The sequence below is a fragment of the Neovison vison genome, chromosome 10 (assembly GCF_020171115.1).
Source record: "Neovison vison isolate M4711 chromosome 10, ASM_NN_V1, whole genome shotgun sequence".
NCBI classification, from domain to species: domain Eukaryota; kingdom Metazoa; phylum Chordata; class Mammalia; order Carnivora; family Mustelidae; genus Neogale; species Neogale vison.
The window spans coordinates 10,073,446-10,101,104 of NC_058100.1; the positions used below are offsets into that span (position 1 = coordinate 10,073,446).

At 45.7% G+C, this 27,659-nt stretch overlaps 1 protein-coding gene across 1 annotated transcript; it reads left to right on the top strand.

Annotated features, from left to right (window-relative positions):
• The first annotated feature begins 7,956 nt into the window (after positions 1-7,956).
• Positions 7,957-27,594, top strand: HHIPL2 (HHIP like 2). The gene is made up of 7 exons (XM_044266257.1): positions 7,957-8,238; positions 11,644-12,296; positions 13,057-13,200; positions 15,880-16,211; positions 17,233-17,359; positions 22,892-23,037; positions 27,440-27,594. Exons 1-7 carry the CDS (start codon positions 8,023-8,025, stop codon positions 27,523-27,525), a joined length of 1,704 nt encoding a protein of 567 aa, XP_044122192.1. The 5' UTR covers positions 7,957-8,022; the 3' UTR covers positions 27,526-27,594.
• Positions 27,595-27,659: the final 65 nt, after the last annotated feature.

Consider the following 27,659-nt stretch of genomic DNA (forward strand, 5'->3'; position numbering starts at 1 on the left):
AGGACCTTTTTCCTATCAAAGATCCCTTTAAGAAAATTAAGTACAGCCTATTAAAGAAATATTTGTGGGGCACCTGGCTGGCTCAGGCAGTAGAGCATGTGACTCTTGACCTCTGGGTTGTAAGTTTGAGCTTCATGTTGGGTATAGAGATTACTTAAATTTTTTTTAAAAAAAGGAAAAAAAGTCTTGTTGAGAAAAAGATATAAACATATACATTCAACATATACTTTAGTCATGACTAAGATGTTTATAGGTGTATGTATTTGCAATGCATGAGCTGACAAAAGATTAAAATAAATTCAAATCAGTAAACAGGACAAAGAACCCAAGAGAAAAATGGGCCAAGCTCATGAACAAGTATTTCACAGCAGAGGGTAAACATGGACCATAAACACATAAGCCAAGGAGATGCAAATCCAGAGTGGAGTGGGATACCAGTTCAGACCCATTCAGTGAGCAAAAATGGAGATACTGAGGTTGAAGAGATGTGGATCCACAGGGTCTCTCATAGTAGCTAATGGGATGTAAAATACTGGAGTCATTTTGGGAAACACTTGCTTTACCATTTACTAAGACTGTCCTTGAGTGTTTACTTGGGAAATGCTTGTACCTGTAAGCCAAGAGACAATAGCACTGTTCATCATTGTGGAAAAACTAGGAAAAAAAAACCCACAAATGCCCATTGGCATGAGATTGGACAAATTGTGGTAGAGTCATGTAAAGAAAAATGAATAAACCATAGCTTTATACATCAGCATAGACGGATCTCAGTAACATACCGGGTGGGAGAAATGAGTCCCAACTTAATACTTTCTGCCTCCCTAGAGTTCAAACTATAAAGTTCAAACTAATGACTAAAATGTTTATAAATGCATACAGATTGTGATGAAACCCCATATAAATAAAACAGGTGGTAACCTCTGGATGGGAGAAGGCAGAGCAATAGGGTGGAGGAAAAGCAGGGTAAGGGATGTGAATTACTGCTAATAGTCTAGTGTTTTAATGAGGCGGCAGGCTTTTCCTGGAGTAATGTTGACGGTGTATCATGGGCCAAGGATTGTGATTTACTGCATTTGGTGCACTTAATGAAAAGGACCATACAATATAGAATCCATTTATATGAAATGTCCAGGGTAGGCAAGTCTACAGAAATGGAAGAAAGTACATTAGAGATTGCCTAAGGCAGGGGAAGGGAGGTGGATGGGAAGATGAGGCGGGAGTGATAACCAAAGGGTACAGGGTTTCTTTTGGGGGTGATGAAAAATATCCCTAATTTGGGGTGATGGTTTCACAGTTACCTCTGTTGAATATATTAAAAAGCATTTAATTGTACACTTTAAATGAGTTTACTCTATGGTGTGCGAATTTTATCAATGACACTTAACAAAAAGAAATAAAACCAAAAAATCAATAAGCTTTGTGGAGTCAGGTCTGGATTCAACAAAGCACCTCACCTAACTGAGCCTCGGGTTTATTCTATAAAATGGGGTGATCTGAAAAATGTTTAGCATGAGCCTTGATGTGTTTTTCTCAATAAATGGTAACATTTGTTATTATGAACAAAACAAAAAAAAAAAAAAAAAAGGAAAAGAGACTGAACAACGAACACAAGACCAAACTATTCTTGAATGAAGGAGTAAATGTGGCCTTTTTGGATCTAGCTATTTATCCATATTTATAGCACAAGGGGTTTTTTTGGCTGGATTGGATTAGAATGTATTTTAAATATTTCAAAAGGATATAAGCAGACCCTTGATGAGTGTGGTCTACAAATCCCATGACTAACATCTGAATAAGTTAATTTTGAAAATTAATCTATTTGAGAGGTGCCTGGGTGGCTCAGTGGGTTAAAGCCTCTGCCTTCGGCTCAGGTCGTGATCCTGGGGTCCTGGAATCGAGCCCCCGCATCGGGCGCTGTGCTCAGCGGGGAGGCTGCCTCCCCTTTCCCCCCACCGCCTGCCTCTCTGCCTACTTGTGATCTCTGTCAGTCAAGTGAATAAATAAAATCTTTTAAAAAATTTAATGTATTTGGGGTGCCTGGCTGGCTCGGTGCTTGGAGCGTGGGACACCCTATCTCGGAATTGTGAGTTTGAGCCCCACGGTGGGTGTGGAGTCAAGTTAAAAAGAAAAAAGAAAGTTTAAGAACTTGTTTGAAACTCCTCCATCCAAGATTCATGCTCCCCAAAGAAATAATCACACACCAAATAAAAGTCCTCTTCAGTCCTCCAAAGAACCTTCTCTGTGGGTCCAGACAGATACAGATGTCTGCTTTAACTCAGCAAGTAGAGGCAGATCCTGAGTTTCTGTCCCGTCAGCCCCATGATGACAGTTGTCCGCTGTCTGCTTAAAGCTCCCCTTGTGCCTGTACCAAGAATTCACATAATCTTACCAACATACTCTTCAGCTGGCTGGCTGCGTCTGGCGCACGTGTTTTCCAAATGAAGATAAACAAGTAGAAGTGATTGCTGTGCTCTCGTGTTTTGATACATCATGGTGGAATGCACAAGATCTGGCCTATATTCCAGAACACCTAAATTTAATTTTTTGATTTTTAATTTTTTAAAGATTTTTATTTATTTTAGAGAGAGAGCAAGCAGAGGGAGGAGCAGAGGGAGAGGGACAAGCCGACTCCGTGCTCAGTGTGGAGCCCAATGCGGGGCTCGATCCACAACATGAGCTGAAATCAGGAGTCAGATGCTTAACCACTTAGACGACTAAGCCACCCAGTTGTTCCAGAATACCTAAATTTTACTGCCGTTTTTCCCATTCACCCAAAGCAGGACCCTAAACGTTTCATGGAGCATGTCTGAGATAATTCACTTGTCTGTACGCTGGGAATACAGCATTTCCCCTTTACCTCAGAGAATTTTTGTGAAGTTCAAAGGAGATTAAGAAATACTTTATAAACTGTAATACAAATGAAGAGAGTTATTAATACATTCCCTAATCTCAAACACACCTGTTCATTTCCATACGGTGAGAAGGCAGATAAACCAAGAGAGAAAACTGAACTATATGGAAGGGGGTGAGCTAGAACACTTCTTTTTCTACTTTTTTCTGTCTTATTCCATGACATGATGCTAGAATAAACACCAAACCTGAACCTTCCAACAATATTTTTGAAAGGCACTTGCCAGGGATGCCTGGTGGGCTCAGCTGGAAGAGAATAGGCAACTTTGATCTCGGGGTCATGACTTTGAGCCTGAAGTTGGGCATAAAGATTACTAAAAAAATAAACTTAAAAAAAAAGAAAAGTGCCCTTGCTATATGAAATAGCGTGTTGGGTTGAAATGGGTTGAACTGTGTATTCCCAAAAAGATATGGTGAAGACCTAAGCTCCAGTCCTTCACAGCAGTGACCTTGTTTGGAGGGAGGGTCTTTATGGAGATGAGCTAAATTTAGTAAGGTCATAAAGGTGGGCCTAATCCGAAATGATTGTGTCCTCATAAAAGGAAAATCTGGACACAGACACACACAAACAGAATTCTATGCGAACACAAAGACGGAAAATGGGGTATCATATCCTCAGGCTGAGGAATGTTCTAGATTACCCGTAAACAGATTCTTCATGGCCCTGAGAGGAACCAATCCTGCTGTCACCTTGACCTCTGTCTTCTAGGCTTCCGAAGCATGAGGCACCTGCTGTTTCAGCCCCGGTTTGTGATACTTTGTTACAACAGCCCCAGCAAATGAATACAGTATTTTTTTTTTAAAGTTCTGTTTGCTTCCAAGACTGGAGCACAGGTGATTTCAGATACTCAGTCTGGTCCCAACTTGTAGTTCAGACTTAGCTCCAAAGCTCACGTAAGAGTCAAAAATTGTTTCCTGGTCTTCTCCATCTGTACCTCGTCTGAGCACCCTGCTTAACCCTCCTGAGGATTTTCTTAGCCACTCCAGCCTGATGCCCTCTCTTCCTCCTGGGGGTTCCTAGTGGCAAGTTTGTTCCTCATTGTTACCTTCATATCATCTGCCTAGTATTACTTGGTCCTTTCTTCTCAGAGCATAAAATCCTTGAAAAAGTGTGTTTTGTGCATCCGTTTTCTGTCAAACATTCCTCCTTCAGCATAATGCTTTGTGCATGATAATAGCATATTGATGGTAAATTAATAACTGCATAATGATTATATAATCACATATGTAATTATATTGGAAATATTATGTTGTTCCATCTGAAATATTGCATCTTTTAATAATCAGAAATGTATGTGTCAATATGTCTGGTGGAACCTACTAGCTGATCTTTTCTTGGTAATTTTAAAATCCCTCTTTGCCTAAAATATTAAGATCTGATTTGAATTTATATGTCCTGGGTGGATAGGAATTATTATGTCCAAGGTTTTTTGTTTTGTTTTTTAAATTTTACTTATTTATTGAGAGAGAGAGAGTGTGTGTGTGCATGCACGAGTAGAGGGAGAAGCAGAGGGAAAGACAAGCAAAGTCCCCTTCTGAGCATGGCCCAGGTCTCAGGGCTTGATCCCATGACCCATGAGATCATGACCTGAGCTGAAGCCAAGAGCTGGGCACTCAACAAACTGAGCTAAACTTCTTTATTTTTCTTATTATTTTTAAAAGATTTTTACTGCCCTCCTGGGGATCACGACCTGAGCCGAAGGCAGACACTGAATCCCCTGGGTCCCCCAGGTGTCCCTGCTATAATTCTTTAAACACAGTCATTAAGAATTATTTTCTGAGAAGCAGGCAATCCTTTTGAACTCAGTATATTTTGTGGCAAAGGCAAAACTGAGACATAAATGTCAATAAAAGACCTAAAATTACTTTCAGGTCCCACATGGAATGAGAGAATGCACTGATTCTTACACCTCATGGGGTCAGGCTGTTACCTCCCATTTCCGAGAAGGTCATGGTGCATGAGTCCGCTGGCTGCAGTTGGCCATCGTGTTTGTCACTCCCCCTGCCCAAGGCTTCCAGAGCGATGACGTTATCTAACCTTCCAGCAAACAGTCCCGTGGAAACAGCACAGTCACCAGTGACTCATGGGTGCGGTATTATGTTTTTTTTTTTTTAAAGATTTTATTTATTTATTTGACAGAGAGAAATCACAAGTAGGCAGAGAGGCAGGCAGAGAGAGAGAGGAGGAAGCAGGCTCCCCGCTGAGCAGAGAGCCCGATGTGGGACTCGATCCCAGGACCCTGAGATCATGACCTGAGCCGAAGGCAGTGGCCTAACCCACTGAGCCACCCAGGCGCCCGGGTGCGGTATTATGTTTTAAAAACCAGTATTCAACTAGGGATGTTACTGAACAGTACAAATAGGAAAGCAGAGGTGTGTTGTCGAATATTCTTAACGACTCCCTCCTCCTGACTTTTCCCTTAGTTATAAGAATGATGTTTGTTTGTATTTTAGGTGCCACAGGGGCCTTCGTAAGCCACAGCACACACTTGACTAGACTGGGACTCCTTGTGCCCTCTTGAGGACACCCTGGAAAGGCTCTTCTGGGTGGTGAGCAGGAAACCTCCATAGAAGCCCATCTAGGCTGAGAAGAATCTTGATTTCATCTGCATTTCAGAGGGCAATTTTTGCCCATAAGGAAATTTGAGGGTGAAGTAGTGCCATGGAAGGTACCAGAAGGAAAGTGAACTCTGACGATGCCTCTGCAGGCTTATGCCTAGGTTCAGGCCTCTGTCTGGGCTTGGGGTTGTTTGAGTTTGGGACTCCATGTCCTTCATCCACTCATTCCATATATATATATATATATATATATATATATATATATATATGCATATATAATCTGTATAATATAATATAAATAATATAATGTATAATATAAATAATATAATGTATAATATAAAATATAATATATATAATACATTTTCTTAGCAAACTCAACACCCAAAGAACAAATAATCCAATCAAGAAATGGGCAGAGGACATGAACAGACATTTCTGCAAAGAAGACATCCAGATAGCCAACAGACACCTGAAAAAATGCTCCACATCACTTGGCATCAGGGAAATACAAATCAAAACCACAATGAGATACCACCTCACACCAGTCAGAATGGCTAAAATTAACAAGTCAAGAAATGACAGATGCTGGCGAGGATGCGGAGAAAGGGGAACCCGCCTACACTGCTGGTGGGAATGCAAGCTGGTGCAACCACTCTGGAAAACCATGTGGAGGTTCCTCAAAAAACTGAAAATAGAGCTACCCTATGACCCAGCAATTGCACTACTGGTATATATCCTAAGACACAAACGTGGTGCTCCAAAGGGGCACGTGTACCCGAATGTTTATAGCAGCCATGTCCACAATAGCCAAATTATGGAAAGAACCTAGATGTCCATCAACAGATGAATGGATAAAGAAGATGTGGTATATATACACAATGGAATACTATGCAGCCATCAAAAGAAATGAAATCTTGCCATTTGCAACGACGTGGATGGAACTAGAGGGTATCATGCTTAGCGAAATAAGTTAATTGGAGAAAGACAACGTGAGATGCAACGTGGGGGGGTTGAGGGTAGGAAAAGAAAAAAAATGAAAGAAGATGGGATCGGGAGAGAGACAAACCATAAAAGATTCAATCTCAAAAAACAGACTGAGGGTTGCTGGGGAAGGGGGTCGGGAGAGGGGGGTGGGATTATGGACATTGGGGAGGGTATGTGCTATGGTGAGTGCTGTGAAGTGTGTAAACCTGGCGATTCACAGACCTGTACCCCCAGGGATAAAAATACATTATATGTTTATTTTTAAAAAATAATTTAATAAAAAAAGAAAAAAATATATAATACATTTTATATATATATATGTATATATATATATATATTTAAATTTTATTTTTTGAGAGAAGGGAGAGGGAGAGGGAGAGAGAGAATCTCACACAGACTCCATGCCCAGCGCTAAGCGTGATGTGGGTCTTGATCTCACAACCCTGAGATCACGACCTGGACTGAAATCAGAAGCGGCTGCTTAAGCGACTGGACCACCCAGGTGCCCCTCATTTAAGAAATATTGATCCAAGCCTTGTTATGTGCAAGGGACAGGTATAAAGTGAAACACATTCTTAAATGCTCATGTTGAAACATATCCTAAGTGCAGAGGTGTGCCCTGAGAGCGAGCATAGAGCATAGAGCTGGCACAAATATAGACCCAGATGTTCTATGATTGCTGGGGACGCTGTCCAGTAGCCCCCATTGCTGACTCCTTGTTTCCCCCGGGCCATGCTCCCTCCTTTCTTCTTGCTCCTGCTGTGGATGTAGGATTTATGGCACGTCCTCTCTTCCTACCACTGCAAGGATGGCCCTCTCCGGATCACAGGGACCGCATGGCTCCCCGTGCCTCCTCCTACCGGCTCCCCCTGCCTCCCCCTACTGCCCCTCCCTGTTCTAAGATCCCTGCCCGAGTCCCGGTGGTGCCATTCAGCACTAAAGGAAGGTTCACATCTTCCCCTTGCACACTCCGACCCCTGGGACTACGTAATCCGTAATCCGATGTGTTCTCTCTGGGAGACTCCCAGCAGCTCAGGCTTGTGAAGAAATTATAAACAAAGTGTGAATTTCCTGCCCCCCCCGCCCCCACCCCCGAGGAATTCTTAGCAGTTTTCATGAATCCCAGCAGACCTGCCATTGATACCACCGAACCTTTCCCTAAGAAGCCATGCACCCCAATCACTAGGCAGTAAGGGTCAGAACTTGGACCAGCTTCATGTTTAGGCAGGATTGGAGGGGACAGGGACACCTCTCACTGTTTTCATAGGAGGCACTTGGCTACCCACACCGCTGAAGGGGCACCGCTCACAAACCACCTCAGGGAACTCCTTGGGGGCGGGGATAGAAGGAAGGAAGAAAACACCCTGGGGGTAGAGAGTGCAGGGTTGGGGAGGGAGGGAACTAGAGCACAGCAGGGGAGCCAACCTGAGCCGACGCGGCAGCCAGAGTCTTCCAGAGCCCAAAATGCTGAGGACATCCACTCCTGGGGGTGCTCTGAGCAGCTGGGCCCTCAGACTCCCTACTTCTTCTGGCATCTTCCACCTCTGCCTCACATTCTGGTTGGGCCAGATGGGCTTGCTGCAGGGACACCCCCAGTGCCTGGATTACGGGCCCCCCTTCCAGCCCCCGGTGCACCTCGAGTTTTGCTCAGACTACGAGTCTTTCGGCTGCTGTGACCAGCACAAGGACCGCCGCCTCGCGGCTCGGTACAAGGACATCATGGATTACTTTGACCTCAGGGGCCATGAGCTGTGTGGGGGCTACATTAAGGACATCCTCTGCCAGGTAGGCCTGAGTGAAACCCTGTACGGTAGTGAGGGAGCCGGCTTGGCAAAGTGCGGGTGCTGGGCTTGGTGGCGTGGGTCCTGGGGCGAGGGGGGTGGGGGAGCTCCTTGGCCACCGGCCCTTTAGAAAGCTCTCCTGGCAGCTGCCTCACCGTAGAGCTCGGGCCTCTGGATGGGCACACGGAAGCGAGGGGGTGCTGGGTTTGGTTTCCACTTGGAGACCAGAGGTCTCCCCCTGGGGTCGGCTGGTCCTTAGGCTTTCTCACCCCAAGGCGGAGATGGGTGTCCCCCATGGAGCTCTCCGGGCAGCGTTGCCTTGAGTTCCTCCTGCACTGCCCTGGGAGCGGGGCGCAGTGCCCAACTGCGGTGGTTACCGAGGCCTTGGAGGGAGTGTGGCACCTGCTGGGGCCCATTTGTGCCAGGGGGTCTCCGGTGTGATGATGGTGGTGGCAGAGTCCGGGGGCTCTCCCCGGCATTCTGGAGCTGGGCTGGCAGGGCTTCAAGCCGCTGGGAGACAGTGACTCACAGAGGTTCTGCTCCTGCAGGCTCTCCAGGGGCCAAAATCCACATCCCTGGCAGGCATCCCCCATCACCGAACTCTGGGAAGAGGGGTTCAGGGTGCAGGGGAGAGTCGCCCTAGAGGAGGGCCGCTGAGAGAGGCTGCCATGGGAAGGGGTGCGCTCACGACGTGGTGGGGGCGAAGAGGCGGGGAGTCCAGGCAGACCTGTGGTCTGGGACCCCGCTAAGCCTGTCCGCGCATCCGCTGGGCCCTCCTGCCGCCACCGCTCCGAGCGCACTGGCCGCCCCCTCTCCCTATGGGCAGGGCACACCGCAGATCGCGCCGCAGAAGCCCGCCACCTCGGTGGCATCTCCCCGGGGCTGCACCCTCCTACCTCAGGGACCAGCCCTCAGCGGGGAAGAGGAGAATTAACTCCGGGATAACCATGGAGGGCCGAAGCTGGGCTCTTCTGAGCGACACCAAGATCGTTCATTTCCGAGATGCCCCCTAGTGAATGTCTCCACCCTCCCTAGGGCTCCCCTCCCCCCTGCTTTCCCTACTGGGAGAAGTTTCCCAAAGTCAAATTCAGCGGCTCTCCTGTTGGAGGGATCTGAGGAATCGGAATAACTACATCAGTCTATTTATTTAAAGTCTCAAGCCCCCTCCTCTTTCTTCCCGCGAACACGGAGTGTATTCCCAGCAGTGATTCTGCGGGAAGTTATTAGGATCCTGATTTTTTTAAATTAATTAATTTATTTATTTGACAGAGATCACAAGTAGGCAGGGTGGAGGGGTGTGGGTGGAAAGCAGGCTCCCCGCTGAGCAGAGCCCAACACAGGGCTCCATCCCAAGACCCTGAGATCATAACCTGAGCCGAAGGCAGGGGCTTAACCCACTGAGCCACCCAGGGGCCCCAAGGAGTCCGGAGTTTTTAAAAACTTGTCGAAGGTCAGACCGTGCTGAGGCACAAATCTAGAGGCTCAGGCTCTGAATCTTCTTCCCTTTGGATCATATCTCACCAAGACAGAGTCCCAACCGCACCAACCCATTTACTTCATGGTTTTCGGACCGGGCCAAGTGTATGTCCCATTAGAAAGCCTCAGTGCATCTTGCCCCCTTCCCTGTCCTCCGTGCAGAGAACAGAGTCTGACACCACAAGGGAAACTCTTCTGGGCTTTACTTTCCTTAAATAGAGAAATGCTGTCCTGAGATAATTGAGTCGAAGCAATTCTGCAGACTAAATTTCTGCCTAAGCATGTGCCATGCTGGCTATATTTCCACGACCCCCTCTGTTCCCTGGTAGCTCGTCCCAATGTCTGTCCCCCGTCTTCTTTCTACTCCTCCAAAGTGGACAGACCAGTGGGGTGAGACTCAGATCAGTTGATTTTGCTTCCTGTCAGCCTCTCTGACAGGTTCCCTGAACTGAAACAGGCCATCCAAGGAGAGACACTGAATCTTCTAGAAGGATTCTTTCTTCCCTTTTTTCTAATAGCTAGGAGCTTGCTCTGCAACCTCGCATCAGGTCTGAAGAGTGAACAGGGAACTCGGGCACATCTGAGAAATGCAGTTCTTCCCTTGTTAGGTGGCAGGGGACATAGGTAGGCTGAGATGGTCCCCCTGGCAACTGCTGGGAGAGGGGTCAGTGATCAGAAAGGGGGTTCTTGGGCCAGTGGGCTCTGTCTGAGGCCCCAAAGTGCACCCTTTAGAAATGGCCTTTATTACTTATTCCCAGTTGCCTGCCTTTCATTACTCTCAGGAGTTGGTCGTCTGCCCACAATAATCTATTTTCCTCCTAAAAAAATGTCGTAGTGTAGGGAGCCCCGAGGAACATGTACTTGGCACGCGGGTCCTGTGTGTGTCTGTGTAAAGAGCACTGTGGCCCCAGCCATGCCTCAAATTTGTGGAACTCCCAGCGTGGTGCTTTGTATACAGGAAGCACTTAAATAGTTTTGTAAGTAAGTGAAGAAATGACTAGATGCCTAATCTCTGGGAGCGATACATCGCATGTCTAGTTTGGTGATTTTATTTTGAATCATAAACTATTTCAAACATATAGAAAAGCACAGAAAATTAAATACTTAACACCGTGTATGCAATACCCAGATTTAACAAATGTGAAACTTTTGCCACATTGCTTCGGATTTGGGTAAAGAAGTCTTGAGGCACCTGGGTGTCTCAGATGGTTGGGCATCTGCCTTTGGCTTGGGTCATGGATCTCCAGGTCCTGGGATCAAGCCCTGCGTCTGGGTTCCCAGCTCAGCAAGGAGTCTGCTTCTCACTTTACCCCCTGCTTGTGCTATGTCTCTCTCGCGTGCTCTCTCTCAAATGAATAAATAAAATCTTAAAAAATAAAGAAATAAAGTCTTATAGATACAGCATTTATAATAAAGGGAACGGTAGGGAAATTAGTTCTCTCTCTCTCTTTTTTAAAAGATTTTATTTACTTATATGAGCGTTCCTGAACCTGAGCGGGGTGGGTATGGGGCAGAGGGAAAGGGAGAAGCAGACTCCTTCCCAGTAGGGAGCTGATGTGGGGCTGGATCCCAGGACACTGGGATCCTGACTTGAGCCCAAGGCAGACACTTAACTGGTGCTTCACCCAGGCGGCCCGAAATTAGAACTCTTAAAAAAAAAAAAAAAAGTCATCGCTTACTAAAACTTTAAAGTGTCAAGAACGAAGTTAAAATGCTAAAGAAGGTATGGTGAACATGAGAGATTACTCCCTCTTTTTGCCTTCCAGGAGCGCTAACTGGCCAGAAAATTGGGGTCCCCGAAAGAGCTTTCCCAGTCGTTGCTCATAGAAACTCCAGAATCCTGATTCTTTCCTAGACCGTGTGTGCTCAAACACTGCGACCAGCCCCACCATGGCCAATCTGGCTACCAGTCAAGCTTCCTTTTTCTTCCTAGGAGTGCTCGCCCTATGCCGCTCATCTCTACGATGCTGAGAACCCTCGGACGCCCCTCCGGAACCTTCCTGGCCTCTGCTCTGACTACTGCTCCGCATTCCATTCCAGCTGTCACTCTGCCATCTCCCTACTGACCAATGACCGTCACCTGCAGGGCTCACATGAAAAGGATGGTGCCCATTTCTGCCACCTCCTCAACCTTCCTGACGAGGACTATTGCTTCCCTAATGTCCTGAGGAATGACCATCTCAACCGCAACCTGGGTGTGGTGGCCGAGGACCAGCAGGGCTGCCTGCAGCTCTGCCTGACCGAGGTGGCCAATGGGCTGAAGAACCCGGTCTCCATGGTCCACGCTGGGGACGGCACCCATCGCTTCTTTGTGGCCGAGCAGGTGGGCGTGGTATGGGTCTACCTGCCTGATGGCAGCCGCCTGGAACAACCCTTCTTGGACCTCAAGAAGATCGTGTTGACTACTCCCTGGATAGGGGATGAGAGAGGCTTCTTGGGGTTGGCTTTTCATCCCAGATTCCGCCGCAACCGGAAGTTCTATATTTATTATTCATGTCTGGGCAAGAAGAAGGTAGAAAAGATCCGGATTAGTGAGATGAGGGTTTCTCGGGCTGATCCCAACAAAGCTGACCCCAGATCAGAAAGGTGAGACATGCCCGTGAGAATGGGCAACTCTGTACTGCGCTCCAAAATAATGCCAGTGCGTCCTCCGAGATGATAAAGGGACGCGTTTCCGGTTTTAGAGACACTAGTTTATAACACTAACGAAGGAGTCATCAGTAGGGAGATGGCAGACTTGCAGCCACAAGGGTTTGAGAAATGATTATAGATAATATCAATGTATTAGATATAATAGTGGCCTCTGATTATTGTGTGGTCCTTGAATTCCAGGCCCTTTGACTTGAACATGGATATTATCTATGGCACAAAGCCATAGAGCCCTAGATGCGTGGTCTGATGAAGGACTTAATTCTCACTCCAAGCTCGTGGTCTTGCCACCCTACCAGTGTGTCTTTTTTCCTTCTTCTTCTTTCTGCCTTGTGTCTCTTGTCCCAAACAGCGAGGTTGGGGGATTGAAATGGACACCTAACTGACAGATTAACTCCTGCCGGGTTGCCCAAAGGAAGGGATTAAGAGTTCTGGTAAATCAAGAGAGTAAGGCCCAGAAAAGGGTGATTGTTACCCTGGCTGTGTCTACAGCTCATGAAATCATGACAGGAAAGCAAAACAATCCATGAAGGAGTCATACTGGGGAATAAGGGGAGTCTTAGTGCTCCAAGCTTTGTGATTCTTGGAAACTCTGAAGCAGGTCTTGGCTGACTTGGGCCAGTCATTTCTGGGTGTCTGAAAAGGATGAAGTTTTAGCTCATATCAAAACCCAATGCATGGTTTCTTTTCCTTCCAGAGTCATCTTGGAGATAGAAGAACCAGCCTCAAATCACAATGGCGGACAACTTCTTTTTGGTGTGGATGGCTACATGTACATTTTCACTGGGGACGGAGGACAGGCTGGGGATCCCTTTGGCAAGTTTGGAAATGCTCAGAACAAGTAAGCTGGGTGGATCTGGGCTCCTGTCCCCTTAGGGTGAGCCCTTGGGATGTTTTTGCTGAGATGGAATCTCCGGAGCGTCAAACCCAAATCATGTACGGCAAGACGTAGCCCCCTCTGTTGAGGCACGTGGGAGAAACATTTGGTTTCCTGTCCTGTGAATTTCAGGCACAGTGTATTCTGGAAAGTAATACTGTAGATGCTCAGTGTAACTCTCAGAGTGCTATGGGGATCCGAATTCAGAGTGCTCAGTATGTACTCGCGTGACGGTATTTACCTCACCAAGATCTTACGCATTTCAGTTCAACTCAGGGATGTTATTGCGTGCCACGCTCTGGGCTCTGTGCTAGGCCCTGCGCACATGTGAGAAGATAGTTAATACGTGATATATGTTGAATGTTTACTGTGTGTCAGGTACTGTTTTGAATACCTTGTGTATATTGAAGAATGTAATTCTGTTTATTTATTTATTTGAGAGCAAGGGAGACAGAGTGGGAGGGACAGAGGGAGAGAGAAACTCCGGCAGACTCCATGCTGACCATAGAGTCTGCCGTGGAGCTTGATCTCACTATCTGAGCCAAAACCAAGAGTTGGATGCTTAACTGACTGGGCCCCCCAGGTGCCCCAAGAACATAATTCTAACATCCCACAAGGGCAGGGATTTTTATCCGTTTGTTAATTGATGTGTCCCCACCACCTCAAATAGTGCCTGGTATGGGAGGGGGATGGGAAGTTGGGGTACCAGGTGGTGGGTATTAGAGAGGGCACGGATTGCATGGAGCACTGGGTGTGGTGAAAAAATAATGAATACTGTTATGCTGAAAATAAATAAATTTAATTAAAAAAAAAGAAATACAATGGAAGGGAGGACTCCTATGAAGTATAGGTATTATGATAGTCGTTTCACTGATGGGAAGATAGAGGCACAGAGGAGTAAAGTAGCTTGCCTAAGGTCACACAGCAAGTGAGTGGCAGAACCAAAATTCAAACTCAGACAAGCTGGTGCGAGAGTCCAGGTGAGTCTGGGCTGACCTAAATAAAAGCCCATGATCCTGATGTCCTTTGTAACAGCAACCACTTGAATGCCGTTATCCCTGATAATAAAATATTGAAGTTAAAGTAGTCAAGAGCTAATGGGGGTGCCTGGGTGGCTCAGTTGGTTAAGTGGCTAGCTCTTGATTTCGGCTCAGGTGGGGAGTCTGCTTGTCTCTCTCCCTCCGTCCCTGCCCCCCTCAAATAAATGAAGAAATCTTAAAAAAAAAAAAAAATCAAGAGCTAACATTTGTCAGATGCCTACGGTTGGGAATTGAGTCACCTGCTACAGGCAAGGTAACGCATTTAGCCCTTCCAACCACAACTGTGAGGTTGTCTTTCTCTCGCCCGTTTTACAAATGAGGAAACTGAGGCCCAGAGGCAGAGCCTCTTGAAAGCTCTGTCCTTTCTGTGACCACAGTGCTCTGTGAGGAAGAATAAACCAAGTCCTTTTAAAAATTCATAGTGTTAGTGCCCACTTGGCAGCACATATACTAAAATCAGAACGCTCCAGAAAAGATAAGCATGGCCTCGCTGCAAGCATGATGGGCACATTCACGAGTGTTTCATATGGAAAAAAAAAAAAAATTCATAGCGTTAAACCCAACCTGAGAGAAACCATCTCATCGAAAACATTTTAAAAATTGGAGCTTCAACTTGCTTGCTCCGGGTCCTATGGGCCAGGATCCCATCAGACTTATGCCTTCTGGTTCTCCCTGAGCCAAAACGTGGCACGTCTTAACACTTTTTTTGTTGTTGTTTTTTAAGATTTTATTTGATTTTATTTGACAGAGAGAGAGGGAGAGACAGTGAGAGAAGGAACACAAGCAGGGGGAGTGAGAAAGGGAGAAGCAGGCCTCCCGCTGAGCAGGGAGCCCTATGTGGGGCTCCATCCCAGGATCCTGGGGTCATGACCTGAGCCCAGGGCAGACGCTTAACGACCGAGCCACCCAGGCAACCAAGTCTTAACATTTTGCATGAGTCAATCTATCTATCTGTCTCGTACAGACATGACTTTATGTATAGATCTTGTATACACGTGTGTATATCTTTAAAAAACCCTGTGTTCCCGTGTGATTCTTAGTAGTTGTTTGGCGTTGACTATCAGTAGGTCCTCCTGGGCAGTCTCTGGTCTGGTGCTATTTTATTTTATCTTATATTTTATTATTTTATTTAGTTTTAAATTTTGAACACTTAACATGAATTCTACCCTCTTAAAAAATTTAAGCGTCAACAAAAATTGTAGGTGTAAATACAGTATTGTTAATTATAGGGACCGACGTACCGCAGATCTCCAGAACCTACTCATCTGGTTAACAAATGTCCAACAGATGTATGGAAAGTGTCAGTCCTCATCAGGGAATTGTAAATCAAAACTATAGTGAGATGTCACCTCCCATCCATTAGGATGGCTCTTTATCTCCCCCCCCTCCAAAAAAAAAAAACCCCAAACACAAAAAGACAGCAAGTGTTGCTGAAGATGCAGAAAACGTTGTATACTGTTGGTGGAAATGCAAAATAGTGCAGCTGCTCTGGAAAACAGTAAGGGGAGGCTTTGAAAACAGAACAAATAAAACTCGCCAATGATCTGGCCATCCATTTCTGCGTGTTTATCCTGTGCCTGTTCCCCGGCCCTCTTTCTTTCAGAAGTTCCCTGTTGGGGAAGGTGTTACGGATCGACGTGAACAGGGCAGGCTCAGACGGCAGACCTTACCGAGTGCCCCCGGACAATCCTTTTGTGACCGAGCCTGGGGCCCACCCGGCCGTGTATGCCTACGGGGTCAGAAACATGTGGCGCTGTGCCGTGGACCGAGGGGACCCCGTCACACGCCGGGGCCGAGGCCGGATGTTCTGTGGGGACGTGGGACAAAATAGGTTTGAAGAAGTTGACATCATTGTGAAAGGCGGGAACTACGGCTGGAGGGCCAAGGAAGGGTTTGAGTGTTACGACAGGAAGCTTTGTCACAATGCCTCTTTGGGTAAGTCAGAAGTTCGCTGGGTGATTTCTGGAGTGGACCGAGGGGGTTGGAGGTGGAGGTGGGGAGTATGACCTGGGAATTCTGCCCTGCAGGTCACTCGGGGGTCTTTGTTTATGGCCGGTGGGGTCGAGCTTCCGGGTTGGGTCTCCGTTCACAGGCACCGGGAACACCTTGGGTTAGTGCTTGTTGACCTGATGCATTCGGGTCTCAGCTGGGTTCGGGGACTGGGATTGACTGAGGAATCTCTGTTTTAGATTAGTTACCCACAGGGTTTTTAGGCTAATTTGAGAAAAACCAGCAGAGGAAAGTTGGTGGCTCTGTTTTTCACTTATTCCCATTTTGCCCAGCCCACTGAGATGGTATTCCATATGCAAACTGGTGGTACAGTCCATCAAGATGTGCTTTTCAGGCGTTTTTTTTTAAATCAGTGGTGCCAAATCTTTTTTGACCCTGATAAGTTGCAAAAGAGTCTTAGAGACCCTTACAAGGTTTTCAGATCCTTAACCTGAGTATCTGCCATGTCAGCCCAGGGGATACACTTAGGTGTGTGGGTTCTCAGGTCACTGCCTCACAGGTGGGGGAGTCTTTGGCTTCCTCTCAGCTTCCAGAGTCCAGTCAAAGGGGAAGCTCACAAATATTGTGGTTGGTGTGTTGAGAAAAATAAGCATGATTCTCTTGGCTGCCTGCCCTTCCAAAGACCAAGAGAGAAAGCATTCTCCACTCAATCAGGCAACTACATTTAAAATCCCCATCTTCCTCACTGAAGCTCTAAATTTTTTTTTTTTAAGAGAGAGAGAAAGTGTTTGTGTGTACATGAGCAGGGTTGGGGGGAGAGAGCAAAAGAGGGAGAAGGAATCCCAGATAGGCTCTGTGTTCAGTGGAGTCCGACAGGGGCTTGATCTCAGGACCCCGAGATCATAGCCTGAGCTGAAATCAAGAGTTGGATGCTTAACCAACTAAGCCACCCAGGCACCTGAAGGTCTCAGTCTTTAGCTGTGACACTCTCTTTGTTCGTGGACAGGTGACATTCTGCCAATCTATGCTTATGGCCATGCAGTGGGGAAGTCAGTCACTGGAGGATACGTCTACCGTGGGTGTGAATCCCCAAATCTCAATGGCCTCTACATCTTTGGGGACTTCATGAGTGGGTAAGAAAGGATTGGTATCTTCTTCTTTTTTTTTTTTTAAATTTTTTTTTTTTTTTTAAAGATTTTATTTTATTTATTTGAGAGAGAGAGACAGTGAGAGAGAGAATGAGCCAGGAGAAGGTCAGAGAGCGAAGCAGACTCCCCATGGAGCTGGGAGCCTGATGTGGGACTCGATCCCGGGACTCCAGGATCACGCCCTGAGCCGGAGGCAGTCGTTTAACCAACTGCGCCACCCAGGCGTCCCAGGATTGGTATCTTCTTTCATTTCTTTTATTTCAGCATTTTTATTGAAATACAAACTACATGTGGTGAGACAAAGTCTCTAAGAGCACAGCTGGATAAAGTTTTACAATATATACACTTGTAACTATGTTAAGATGCAGAACATTTCCATCACTCTGGAAGGTTCCTTCTTGCCTGTTGCCTGTCAGTACCACCCCTTTCTCTCTCTCTCTCTCACACACACACACACACACACACACACACACACACGTCGGCCAGAGGTAACCACTCCCATCACATTAATTTTGCTTCTGGAATTTAATATAAATGAAATCGTGTATATGCATTCTTTTTTTGTACATGCATGGTTTCTTCCATTCAGTAACATCAGTGAGATTCATCTCTGTTGTCACATATATCAGCTTCTCTCTTTTATTGCTTTGTAATATTCAAGTGCATGAATATAACACCAGTTATTCATGTAGTCTCCTGTTTTGGCTATTTCCAGTTTTTTACTACACATTTATTATATATTCATTATATATTTTTAAGTGTGTGTGTGTGTGTGTGTGTGTGTGTGTGTGTATAGCTTGTGTCCAGCAACCTTGTCAAACTTTTTTTTTAAGATTTTATATATTTATTTGACAGAGAGAGACAATGAGAGAGGGAAAACAAGCAGGGGGAGGGGGAAAGGGAGGAGCAGACTTCCTGCTGAGCAGGGAGCCCGATGTGGGGCTCGATCCCAGGACCCTGGGATCATGAGTTGAGCCGAAGGCAGACACTTAACGACTGAGCCACCTAGGTGCCCCCTTGTCAAACTCTTATTAGTTCGATAGGCGTGTGTGTGTGTGTGTGTAGATTCTGTTGGATTTTCTATGAAGAAGATCATTTTGTCTATGAATATAGATACTTTTACTTTTTCTTTTCCTGAATTGCAAGGCTTTTATTGTTAGTCTCTTGACTTAATGGTTCTTCTTAAACTTCAGTATAATGTTGGTTAGAAGGTTTTCGTTTTTACCAGTGAGTATGATGTCAGTTGTAGGTACTTCCAGGTGCCATCTATTAGGTGAAGAAGTTTTCCTTCCATTCCTAGTTCTCTGAGAATTTGTAGTAAGTCTGGATGTTATGTTTTGCAAATACAAATGCAAAATGCAAGATGCAAATGCATCTTTGCATCTTGTGAGAGAATCATGTGGTTTTCTCATTTTTAGTTTTTAATATAGTGAATTGTATTGATTGCTTTTTTTTTTTAAATCATTGAAGCAGTCTTGCATTTCTGGAATAAATACCATTTGGTCACGATGTGTTTTCCTTTTAATATATTGTTGGATTGGATTTGCTAACAGGTTGTTGGAAAATTTTGCATCTGTGTTCACAAAAGGGATTTCTTTCTTGGAATATCTTTGCCAGATTTTGGCGTCAGGATAATACAGGGCTTATTAGAATGAGCTGGAGAGTGTCTCCTCCTCTTCAGTTGTCCAGAAGAGTTTGTTAAAATAGGTTTTATTTCTTCTTTATATGTTTCTTCTAGGTGAAGTCATCAAGGCCTAAAGTTTTCTTATAGAAAATGTATAGTTGTGTCTCGTCTGGTGATTTCTTTGGTCTTCTTTTTTTGTTTAAGATTTTATTTATTCAGGGTGCCTGGGTGACTCAGTGGGTTAAGCCTCTGCTTTTGGCTCAGGTCATGATCCCAGGGTCGAGGGATCAAGGCCAGCATCTGGCTCTCTGCTCAGCAGGGAGCCTGCTTCCTCCTTTCTCTGTGCCCGCCTCTCTGCCTACTTGTGATCTCTCTCTGTCTCTGTCAAGTAAATAAATAAAATCTTTTTAAAAAAGGTTAAAAAATGTATTATTTTTTCATTTATTTGAGAGATATTGAGAGAGAGAGCAGGGGAAGGAGAAGAGGGAGAGGGGCAAGCAGCCTCCATGCTGTGACTTGGGGCTCGATCTCAGGACTGTGAGATCATGATCTGAGACAAAATCAAGAGTCAAGGCTTAACCAACTGAGCCACGTAGGTGCCCCCATTATTTCTCCTGTCTTCTAACTGGTGCATTTAGACCATTAACATTCCACATAGTTATGGACATAGTGGGATTAATATCTGCCATATTTTTTACTGCTTTCTATTTGTTGCCTTTATTCTTTATTCTGTTTTTGTCTTCCACTCTTTTTCTGCCTTTTGTGGATTTAACTGAGCAATCTATGTAATCCCATTTTCTTCCCTTTTTTAGCATGTCAGTTATACTTTTTTTTTTCTTTTTCAGTGGTTGCCTAGAGTTTGCATACGTTTACAGCTAATCCAAGTCCATATTCAAATAACATTATGCCACTTCAGGATGGAAACTATGGTCACTGAGTTGAGACTGTCATCTTTGCCTTACTTTTTTTTTTAATAAAGATTTATTTATTTTAGAGAGACAGAGAGTGAGCAAGGGGCAGAGGAAGAGAATCTTTTAAGCAGACTCCCTGCTGAGCGAGAAGCCCTATACAGGGCTTTGATCCCACAACTTATAAGATCATGACCTGAGCTGAAAGCAAGAGTTGGATGCCCAAGCAGCTGAGCCACACAGGTGCCTTGAGACTGTCATTTTTTTTCTAATACATAAGTATATAAGTATTTTTCTAATACATAAGTTTAGTGTTCTGAATTTCTCCTCAAGTCCTGCTTTAATGGGATCCCATAAATTTTGATATATCGTGTTTTCATTTTCATTCAGTTAAAAATATTTTCTAATTTCACTTTGACGTACCTTCTCACAAGTTGGTTTGAATGTGTTAATTTCCAAATATCTCAAGTTTTCCTGAGGTCTTTGTGCTGTTGATTTATAATTTCGTTTGATTGTGGTCACAAAGAGACTGTGTTTGATTTGGGAGAATACACTGGATTATCTTGGTGGGTCCTAAATATACTCACAAATGTGGTTGGAAGAAGGAGGTAGAGGGAAATTTGAAGACAGAAGAGATAGAAGTCAGGGTAACAACAGAAGCGGTGTGGTGAGCCTATGAGTCAAGACATGAGGACAACCATTGGAAGCTGGAAGAGGCAAGGAAATTGATTCTCTTCTAGAGCCTCTGAAGGGAGCACAGCCCTGCCAACACCTTAATTTTGACCCAGTGGAAACCATTTCAGGGTGTTGACCTCCAAAACTGTGAGAGAATAACTGTGGGTTGTTTTAAGCCACCAGGTTGTGGTGATATGTTACAGTGGTGGTAAGAAACAAATACAGTTTCCATTTTTAATACTCCTCATTACTTTGTGCGTATTTCCTTCTGGGGATGTCATCTTTTTTTAATGCTTGAAGAACTTCCTTTACTATTTTTTGAAAAATGGATTCATTGGTGATGAATTCTTTCTGCTTTTTGCTGTCTTTTTTTCCCCCTTCCTTTTTGAAAAATATTTTCACTAAGTATAAAAGTCTATGTTGACATACTCTTTCTTTAATTCTTTAAAAATATTGTCCATTATCTTCTGCTTGGCCTTAATTCCAATGAGAAATCTGCTGTCATCCTTATATTTGTTCCTCCATATCTATCATGTCAGGTTTTCTCTGGCCACTTTTGAGATTTTATCATTGGTTTTGTGGAATTTCATTATGATACGTGTTGGTGTAGTTTTTGTCATATTTTTTGTGCTTGGATTTGGTTGCACTAATTGGATTTGTGAGTTTATAGCTTACATCAAATCTGGAAAAATCCTGGCTATATTTTTTTTCAAATAGTTTTTGTTTCCCCATCCTCTGTTTTTCTTCTTGTTTAGATAATACTGGAGCAGGACTTTGCTAGAAACGCTTCCTTTTTTTTTTTTTTTTAAAGATTTTATTCATTTATTTGACAGACAGAGATCACAAGTAGGCAGAGAAGCAGGCAGATAGAGAGGAAGGGAAGCAGGCCCCCTGCTGAGCAGAGAGCCCGATGCTGGACTCGATCCCAGGACCCTGAGATCATGACCTGAGCCGAAGGCAGTGGCTTAACCCACTGAGCCACCAATGTTCTGTGAATCATCCTTACACTATGCCTGACCCTGAGTAAGTGCCAAGTGCTTTCCTTTCTAATTCTTTCCCCTGATTTAGGTGGTTCCCTCACATGTATGTGCTGTTAGGTGCAGTGATGGATACTCAAGGGAGATACTTTGCAGCTCTCTGGGGCCTATTCTCTGCATCCCCCTCTTCTCTCCAAAGTCTGTCCTGCAGACTCTTCCTCCATAGGTCTTCCTGGACTCTCATCCCTACCTTTTCAGCTTAAGGAGTCTGCTGGTTCTGCCTGTGTTTTCCTTCCTTGTGCTGGAAACTTACTTAAGGTAGTAAGCTGGGAAACTTTTAGGATTTACCTTGTTTCCCATGTGTTAGGAAATGTAGTCCTTCATTGGCTGATTTCCAGTGTCTTTTAAAAATTGTCACTCTATATTATCTAGGTTTTTAACAGTTTAAGGTGTGAGAACATCTTCGTCAGAAAGGACAGTGGTATTTTCATACTGCAATACTTAGTTCCAGAGATGGGGAATAGCCATTAATTGGTCAGTTCCTTTATCATCACTTGTCAGGTCTTTGGGATTTAATGGTTCTTTGTTTTTCCCACAGTTCCCACCATCTCCTTACGTATCACTTGGTTGATAGTCAGTGATTCTTAGTCAAAGCCGATGCACCAGAATCACTGGGATTGAGCATCTCTGAATCTATAAAATGTTTCATGTGAAAAAAAGAGTTTCATATGACACCCTAGTTGACCCACCTTCCTTTTCTTTTTATTCTAAAAACCTGCTTTGGGGGCGCCTGGGTGGCTCAGTGGGTTAAGCCTCTGCCTTCAGCTCAGGTCATGATCCCAGAGTCCTGGGATTGAGCCCCGCATCCCTGCATCGGGCTCTCCGCTTCTCGGGGAGCCTGCTTCCTCCTCTCTTTCTGCCTGCCTCTCTGCCTACTTGTGATCTCTGCCTGTCAAATAAAGAAAATCTTTTAAAAAAAAAACAAAACAAAAAAACCTGCTTTTAGGTCAGACAGATGACTACATAGACATAATAACAAAAGCAGCTGCCAGTTTTGGGGTCCTTACTGTGTCCCAGGCACCCCGGGGAGTTATTCATGTATATTATCTTACTTAACCTTTGCAGCTTTGGTCCGCGGTAAATTCATTTTACAGATGAGGGAACTGAGGCGTAGCCATTGAAGACGTAGCCAAAAGTCACAAACTCATAGAAATTGCATTAGTTTTTTGTAGCGATGCAACCTTCTCGGGGCCCCAGACTCTTCCCAGGAGGAAGAATATCCTGAAGGGTAAAAATATGGATTCCTATAATAAAGGTTTTATTTTTCATCTAGTCGACTTATGGCTTTGCAGGAAGATAGGAAAACCAAGAAATGGAAGAAACGGGACATTTGCCTCGGCAACACTGCGTCCTGTGCCTTCCCAGGGCTGATCAGCACCTACAGCAAATTTATCATCTCTTTTGCTGAAGATGAAGCAGGTAACAAATGTCCAGGGTTGTGCTGTTTCTGCTTTTTGGAACTTAAATCATCACAGGCATTGTGAACTAACATTTGCATAATAATTATTCTTACTATTGTTATTTAAATAACAACTACACCTATTTTTTACTACCATTTAATTTTTTTTTTTTTTAAGAGAGAGGGAAAATGTATAGTGCGGAGGGGCAGAGGGAGAGATGAGAGAAAGAGAGAGAGAGAGAGAGAGAATCTTAAGCAGGCTCCACATTCAGCACAGAGTCCTAATTCGGGACCGATCTCACAACCCTGAGATCATGGAGCCAAAATCAAGAGTTGGAAGCCTAACTGACTGAGTCTCCCAGGGTCCCTGTAGTCAGCTTTTAGAATGTCCTGGATACTGTTCTAAGCACTTTACATTTTTTATGTTATTTAATAATTACAGCATCCCCATGATGTAATGCTTATGCTTATTGGCCATTGAGGCAACAGACGGAATATGCCAACCTACCCCTTCTTGACTGAGGCCCACACCTCCCTGTGTGGGGCAAATCAAGGTCTATAGTTTGGTCTTTTGGTCTTTTGACCATGACGGAGATTCATGTCCTCCTCCCTGACTGGATTCTGATCAGCGATCACAGGAACGTGGGTAGGGCCAGTAGTGGGGCAGATGTGGTGGACGCTTGTGTTTACCCTCCTGGTGCTGCCTGGGAGGGAGCGCCTCTGGTGATCAGCCCCTCACTGGGCCTTTCCTTATCCTGCCGGAGTCTGTGAGGCCAGTGCTGGGAGGGAGTCAGGGAGAATTTCTTCCCTGAGAGATCTCTGTTAAAAGGGTAGACAGCTCAGTGGGAGGCTATTTACTAGACAGATGAGGTGTTTATTAAGGGCATCAGCAAAGCAAAGCGTGTGTGTGTGTGTGTGTGTGCGCGCGCACGAGACAGAGACTTTGCTCTGCTAAATTGCCTCAAATTCTGTAATCAGAAAATGGATTTTTAATTTCAGCTTTACTTAAGTTGGTTACATTTTGAAAGATACTTTTTTTTTTTTTCGTGAGGAGGACAGGGCCTGTGATCTCTTTGGTATTTGGCACTGCATCTAGCCATGCTTGGGGTCTCGGAAGAGAGCGACAGGGTCTCTCAGGGCCCCTTCCAAACCTGGGCTTCTCTGTGAGGGTGAACCAGAGCCTTGGAAGTTTCCTTAGTTTCCTTAGGGGCTTCTTTCCGTTCTGAGTCATGGGGTGACTGTGCCAGACCTTCACTTGAGCCAGACATACGGAAATCCAGTCAGCTCTTGGACCTTTTCCTAGCTTATCGTTTGAGATGAATGTTTTAGAGGAACGGAGGATATTCGAGAGAATTCAAGCATTCTCAACAGAGAAAGTCTGAGTGACTTCCAAACTGGAAGTCCAATCATATAAAAAAGGAGAGAAACCACAGGCTGGCAGGACGGCGCTCCGGGAAAGGAGGATGACGGGAAAGCCCGAGGCCAGGGGTGGGGGGGGGCGTCTGTCCTGCCAGAGCCCCTCCAGGCTGGGGCCCCCAGGTGGCTGGAGCTCGCTGGAGCCCCGGAGGTGGGTCTTCCCCGGGGATCCTGGGCTGCTGTCTTCTGCCGCTTGCTCCTTCTCAGAAGGCCTCGGAAACCTTGGCTTGGGTGGTTTGGTTTACTGGGCCTGTCGGCTTCTCACCGGAGAAAACAGGCAGCTTTTAAATACCAGTCAGTTCGTCTGGCCAACAGGACTGAGTGTGCTTGGCTGAATTTTATCAAGTGGACCTGCCAGGGTGTTGATCCCAAGCCAGACTGCCCAAAATGGCCCTAAGGCGAGGAAGGCTGTTTTCAAGACGAGTTCTTTTCTTTTTCCTTTTAAAGATTTTATATATTTATTTGAGAGAGAGAGGGAGAGAGAGCGCATAAGCAGGAGAGGGGCAGAGGGAGAGGGAGAGGGAGAAGCAGGCTCCCCGCTGAGCAGGGAGCCCGAGGTAGGGCTCGATCCTAGGACCCTGGGATCATGACCTGAGTCGAAGGCAGGTGCTTAACCAACTGAGCCACCCAGGTCTCCTGAGGCAAGTTATTTTCTTCCCACGTTGCTTGATCTGGTGTGTTTGTGTGGAGTAATTCAGATTTTCTGCTCATGTCCTAGCCTTCCCCACTTAAGGACATATTTTTAGATCTGAGTATTTCATTATTTTGTTATCACTCACCACGCTGTAGACATGTCCTTTTTGGTTGAACCTCCAGTACTGCGGTGTACTTCCAGGTTTTTTTTCTAGCTGACAGCTGGCATAAAGAAGTGACTGTGGAGGGCAGGGCAGGAGGTGGGGCCGCCCCTTGCTGGGTGGGTCCTGATGGGTTGGATTTCTGAAGGTCAGTCACATTCTCAAGAGGGCTGGTCCAAGTACTAATGCTTGAGCTAAGTTTACGTCGCATGCGTTTTGTTTGGCATGGCATGTTACAGATTTTTGGGGTAGTCGTTTTGGGTCCTCAAATAATATTTTTAAAATTGTCAGTTGGACATGACAGGTGAAAATTCACTTCTAGCATTGTTTTCCCCTAAAAATACAATGGGAAGTCTATGGCATGTTTAGGTCATGTAATTCACATAAACTGGTGTTGTGGAGGGACTATGCCACAGTGTGGGGTTTTCAATTAGAGCAGGAATTCTTTGCATGGTTTAGAGGGGCTCCTGCGTGATGTCACCCCATGGACATGCAGACGCTTGGTAGACCCCTCTTTTTTTTTTTTTAAATATTTTATTTATTTATTTGACAGGCATAGATCACAAGTAGGCAGAGAGGCAGGCAGAGAGGCAGGCAGAGAGAGAGGAGGAAGCAAGCTCCCTGCTGAGCAGAGAGCCCGATGCGAGGCCCGATCCCAGGACCCTGGGATCATGACCTGAGCGGAAGGCAGAGGCTTCAACCCACTGAGCCACCCAGGTGCCCCGGTAGACCCCTCTTTTTATCAAATGGACAGTGCCTGGCTTTCCAATCAGACGAGGCAAACTGGCTCTAGGGTGGGGTGCATCCTAATGCCTCAGACTCCTTACAGGGCAAGGTGAGGACCCCAAATCCAGAGTTTATTAGGAGGCTGTGCGTGGGGGCTCCATGAAGACCGGAGGCCTCACATTTGGCATGGGACAAACATGGGTCACCGTCCTCCACTAATTCAAGGAAGAAGGTTGTAGGAATCACTCCAAGCTGTCTAAAGTTCTAGGCTTTTCCAATGAACAGTTTAGTAGACATTTACTTCCATGAGGTTGAGGGAGAGCATACAACAAGTGAGCTCAGTTCAGTGCAGTAGCATAAGTATTAGGGCGTGAAGAGGTAAGAAGGTAAGAGTAATGCTGATCATAATTTTTAAAAATTTAAAAAAAAATTTATTTATTTATTTGGGGGGGTTGAGAAGAAGAGGGAGAGGGAGAGAGAGAATCCTCAAGTAGACCCCCCGCTGAGTGCAGAGGCCGGTGTGAGGCTCCATCTCAGGACCCTGAGATCATGACCTGAGCCAAGACCAAGAGTCGGATGCTTAACTGACTGAGCCACCCAGGTGCCCCATCACTTTCTGATTTAATCCCTAATAATCACGTGAGTATTATCAGCCCCATTTGACAGATGAATTAATAATGTGAGGGCTACACAAGTTGAGGGGTTGCCTGAGACAACACAGCTAGCAGCTGGTGTTGTCAGGATTCAAAGTCAGAAGGCTCCAGCTTGGGAGTTGGGCTCGTCAACCCATCCTTTCCTGTCCCTCGCAGGTAACCAGGAGAAGAGGCGGAATGAGGTAGTGACCGTGAGCAGAGAGTGTTCAAACGGGGGGAAGTGGGAGGAGCCGGGGCTCGACCGAGGGTAGAGGTGATTTCTGGGAGGTGTGGAGAAGGCCAGGAGGACTGTCTGAAGAATTGGGGGGGGGGTGAGGGGAAACGAGGGACCCAAGGACCGAGGAAGGAAGGCACTGCTGGAGGGAGAAGCGAGCGGGAGGGGGGCAGTGGGGGTTGGTGCCAGTGGACTCAAGAGGGGGCAACAGAAGGTGACAGATAAATGGTCCTTAACCTGTGAACGGCTATTTCAGGGTTTCTCAGAGAATCCTTAGTAGGAGTCAAGAGGTAGGGGAGGAAATGGAGATTCCTTAAGGTGAAGTTTCTTAGAGCAGAGATGACAAAGGGAAAGCCAGTTTGGTTCATTGAATGTAAACAGAAATGCACGTCTGTTGGGGTGCACTCTGAGCTAGTCTTTGGGGGTCAGGGAAGGGCTTTCTCCTTAAGGAGCTCACAGTCCGGGGAGGGCTGAGCTGTCAGTCGGGGTTCTGGGGTTCTCTTCCTGGGGCTCCCTTCCTTCACTGCATTTCAGGGCTCTAACCCCATGTCGAGGGTTCTCTGTGCATCCAGCCCTGTGTCTCTGCCATCCTACTGATGTCCTGTCCCTGTTTCCTCAGGGGAGCTCTACTTCCTGGCCACCGCCTACCCCAGCGCCTATGCTCCGCACGGATCGATTTACAAATTTGTTGACCCATCGAGGTGAGCTTTGGTCTCATTTTCTTCTTAGGTGCATCTGTATCAGCCCTTATCTTCATGGCAGACCGTGAAAATAGTCCCGACTCCCCAGGAATGACCAGAAATGATCAATGAAGCAAATCTTTGCTTTAGATAAAAAGC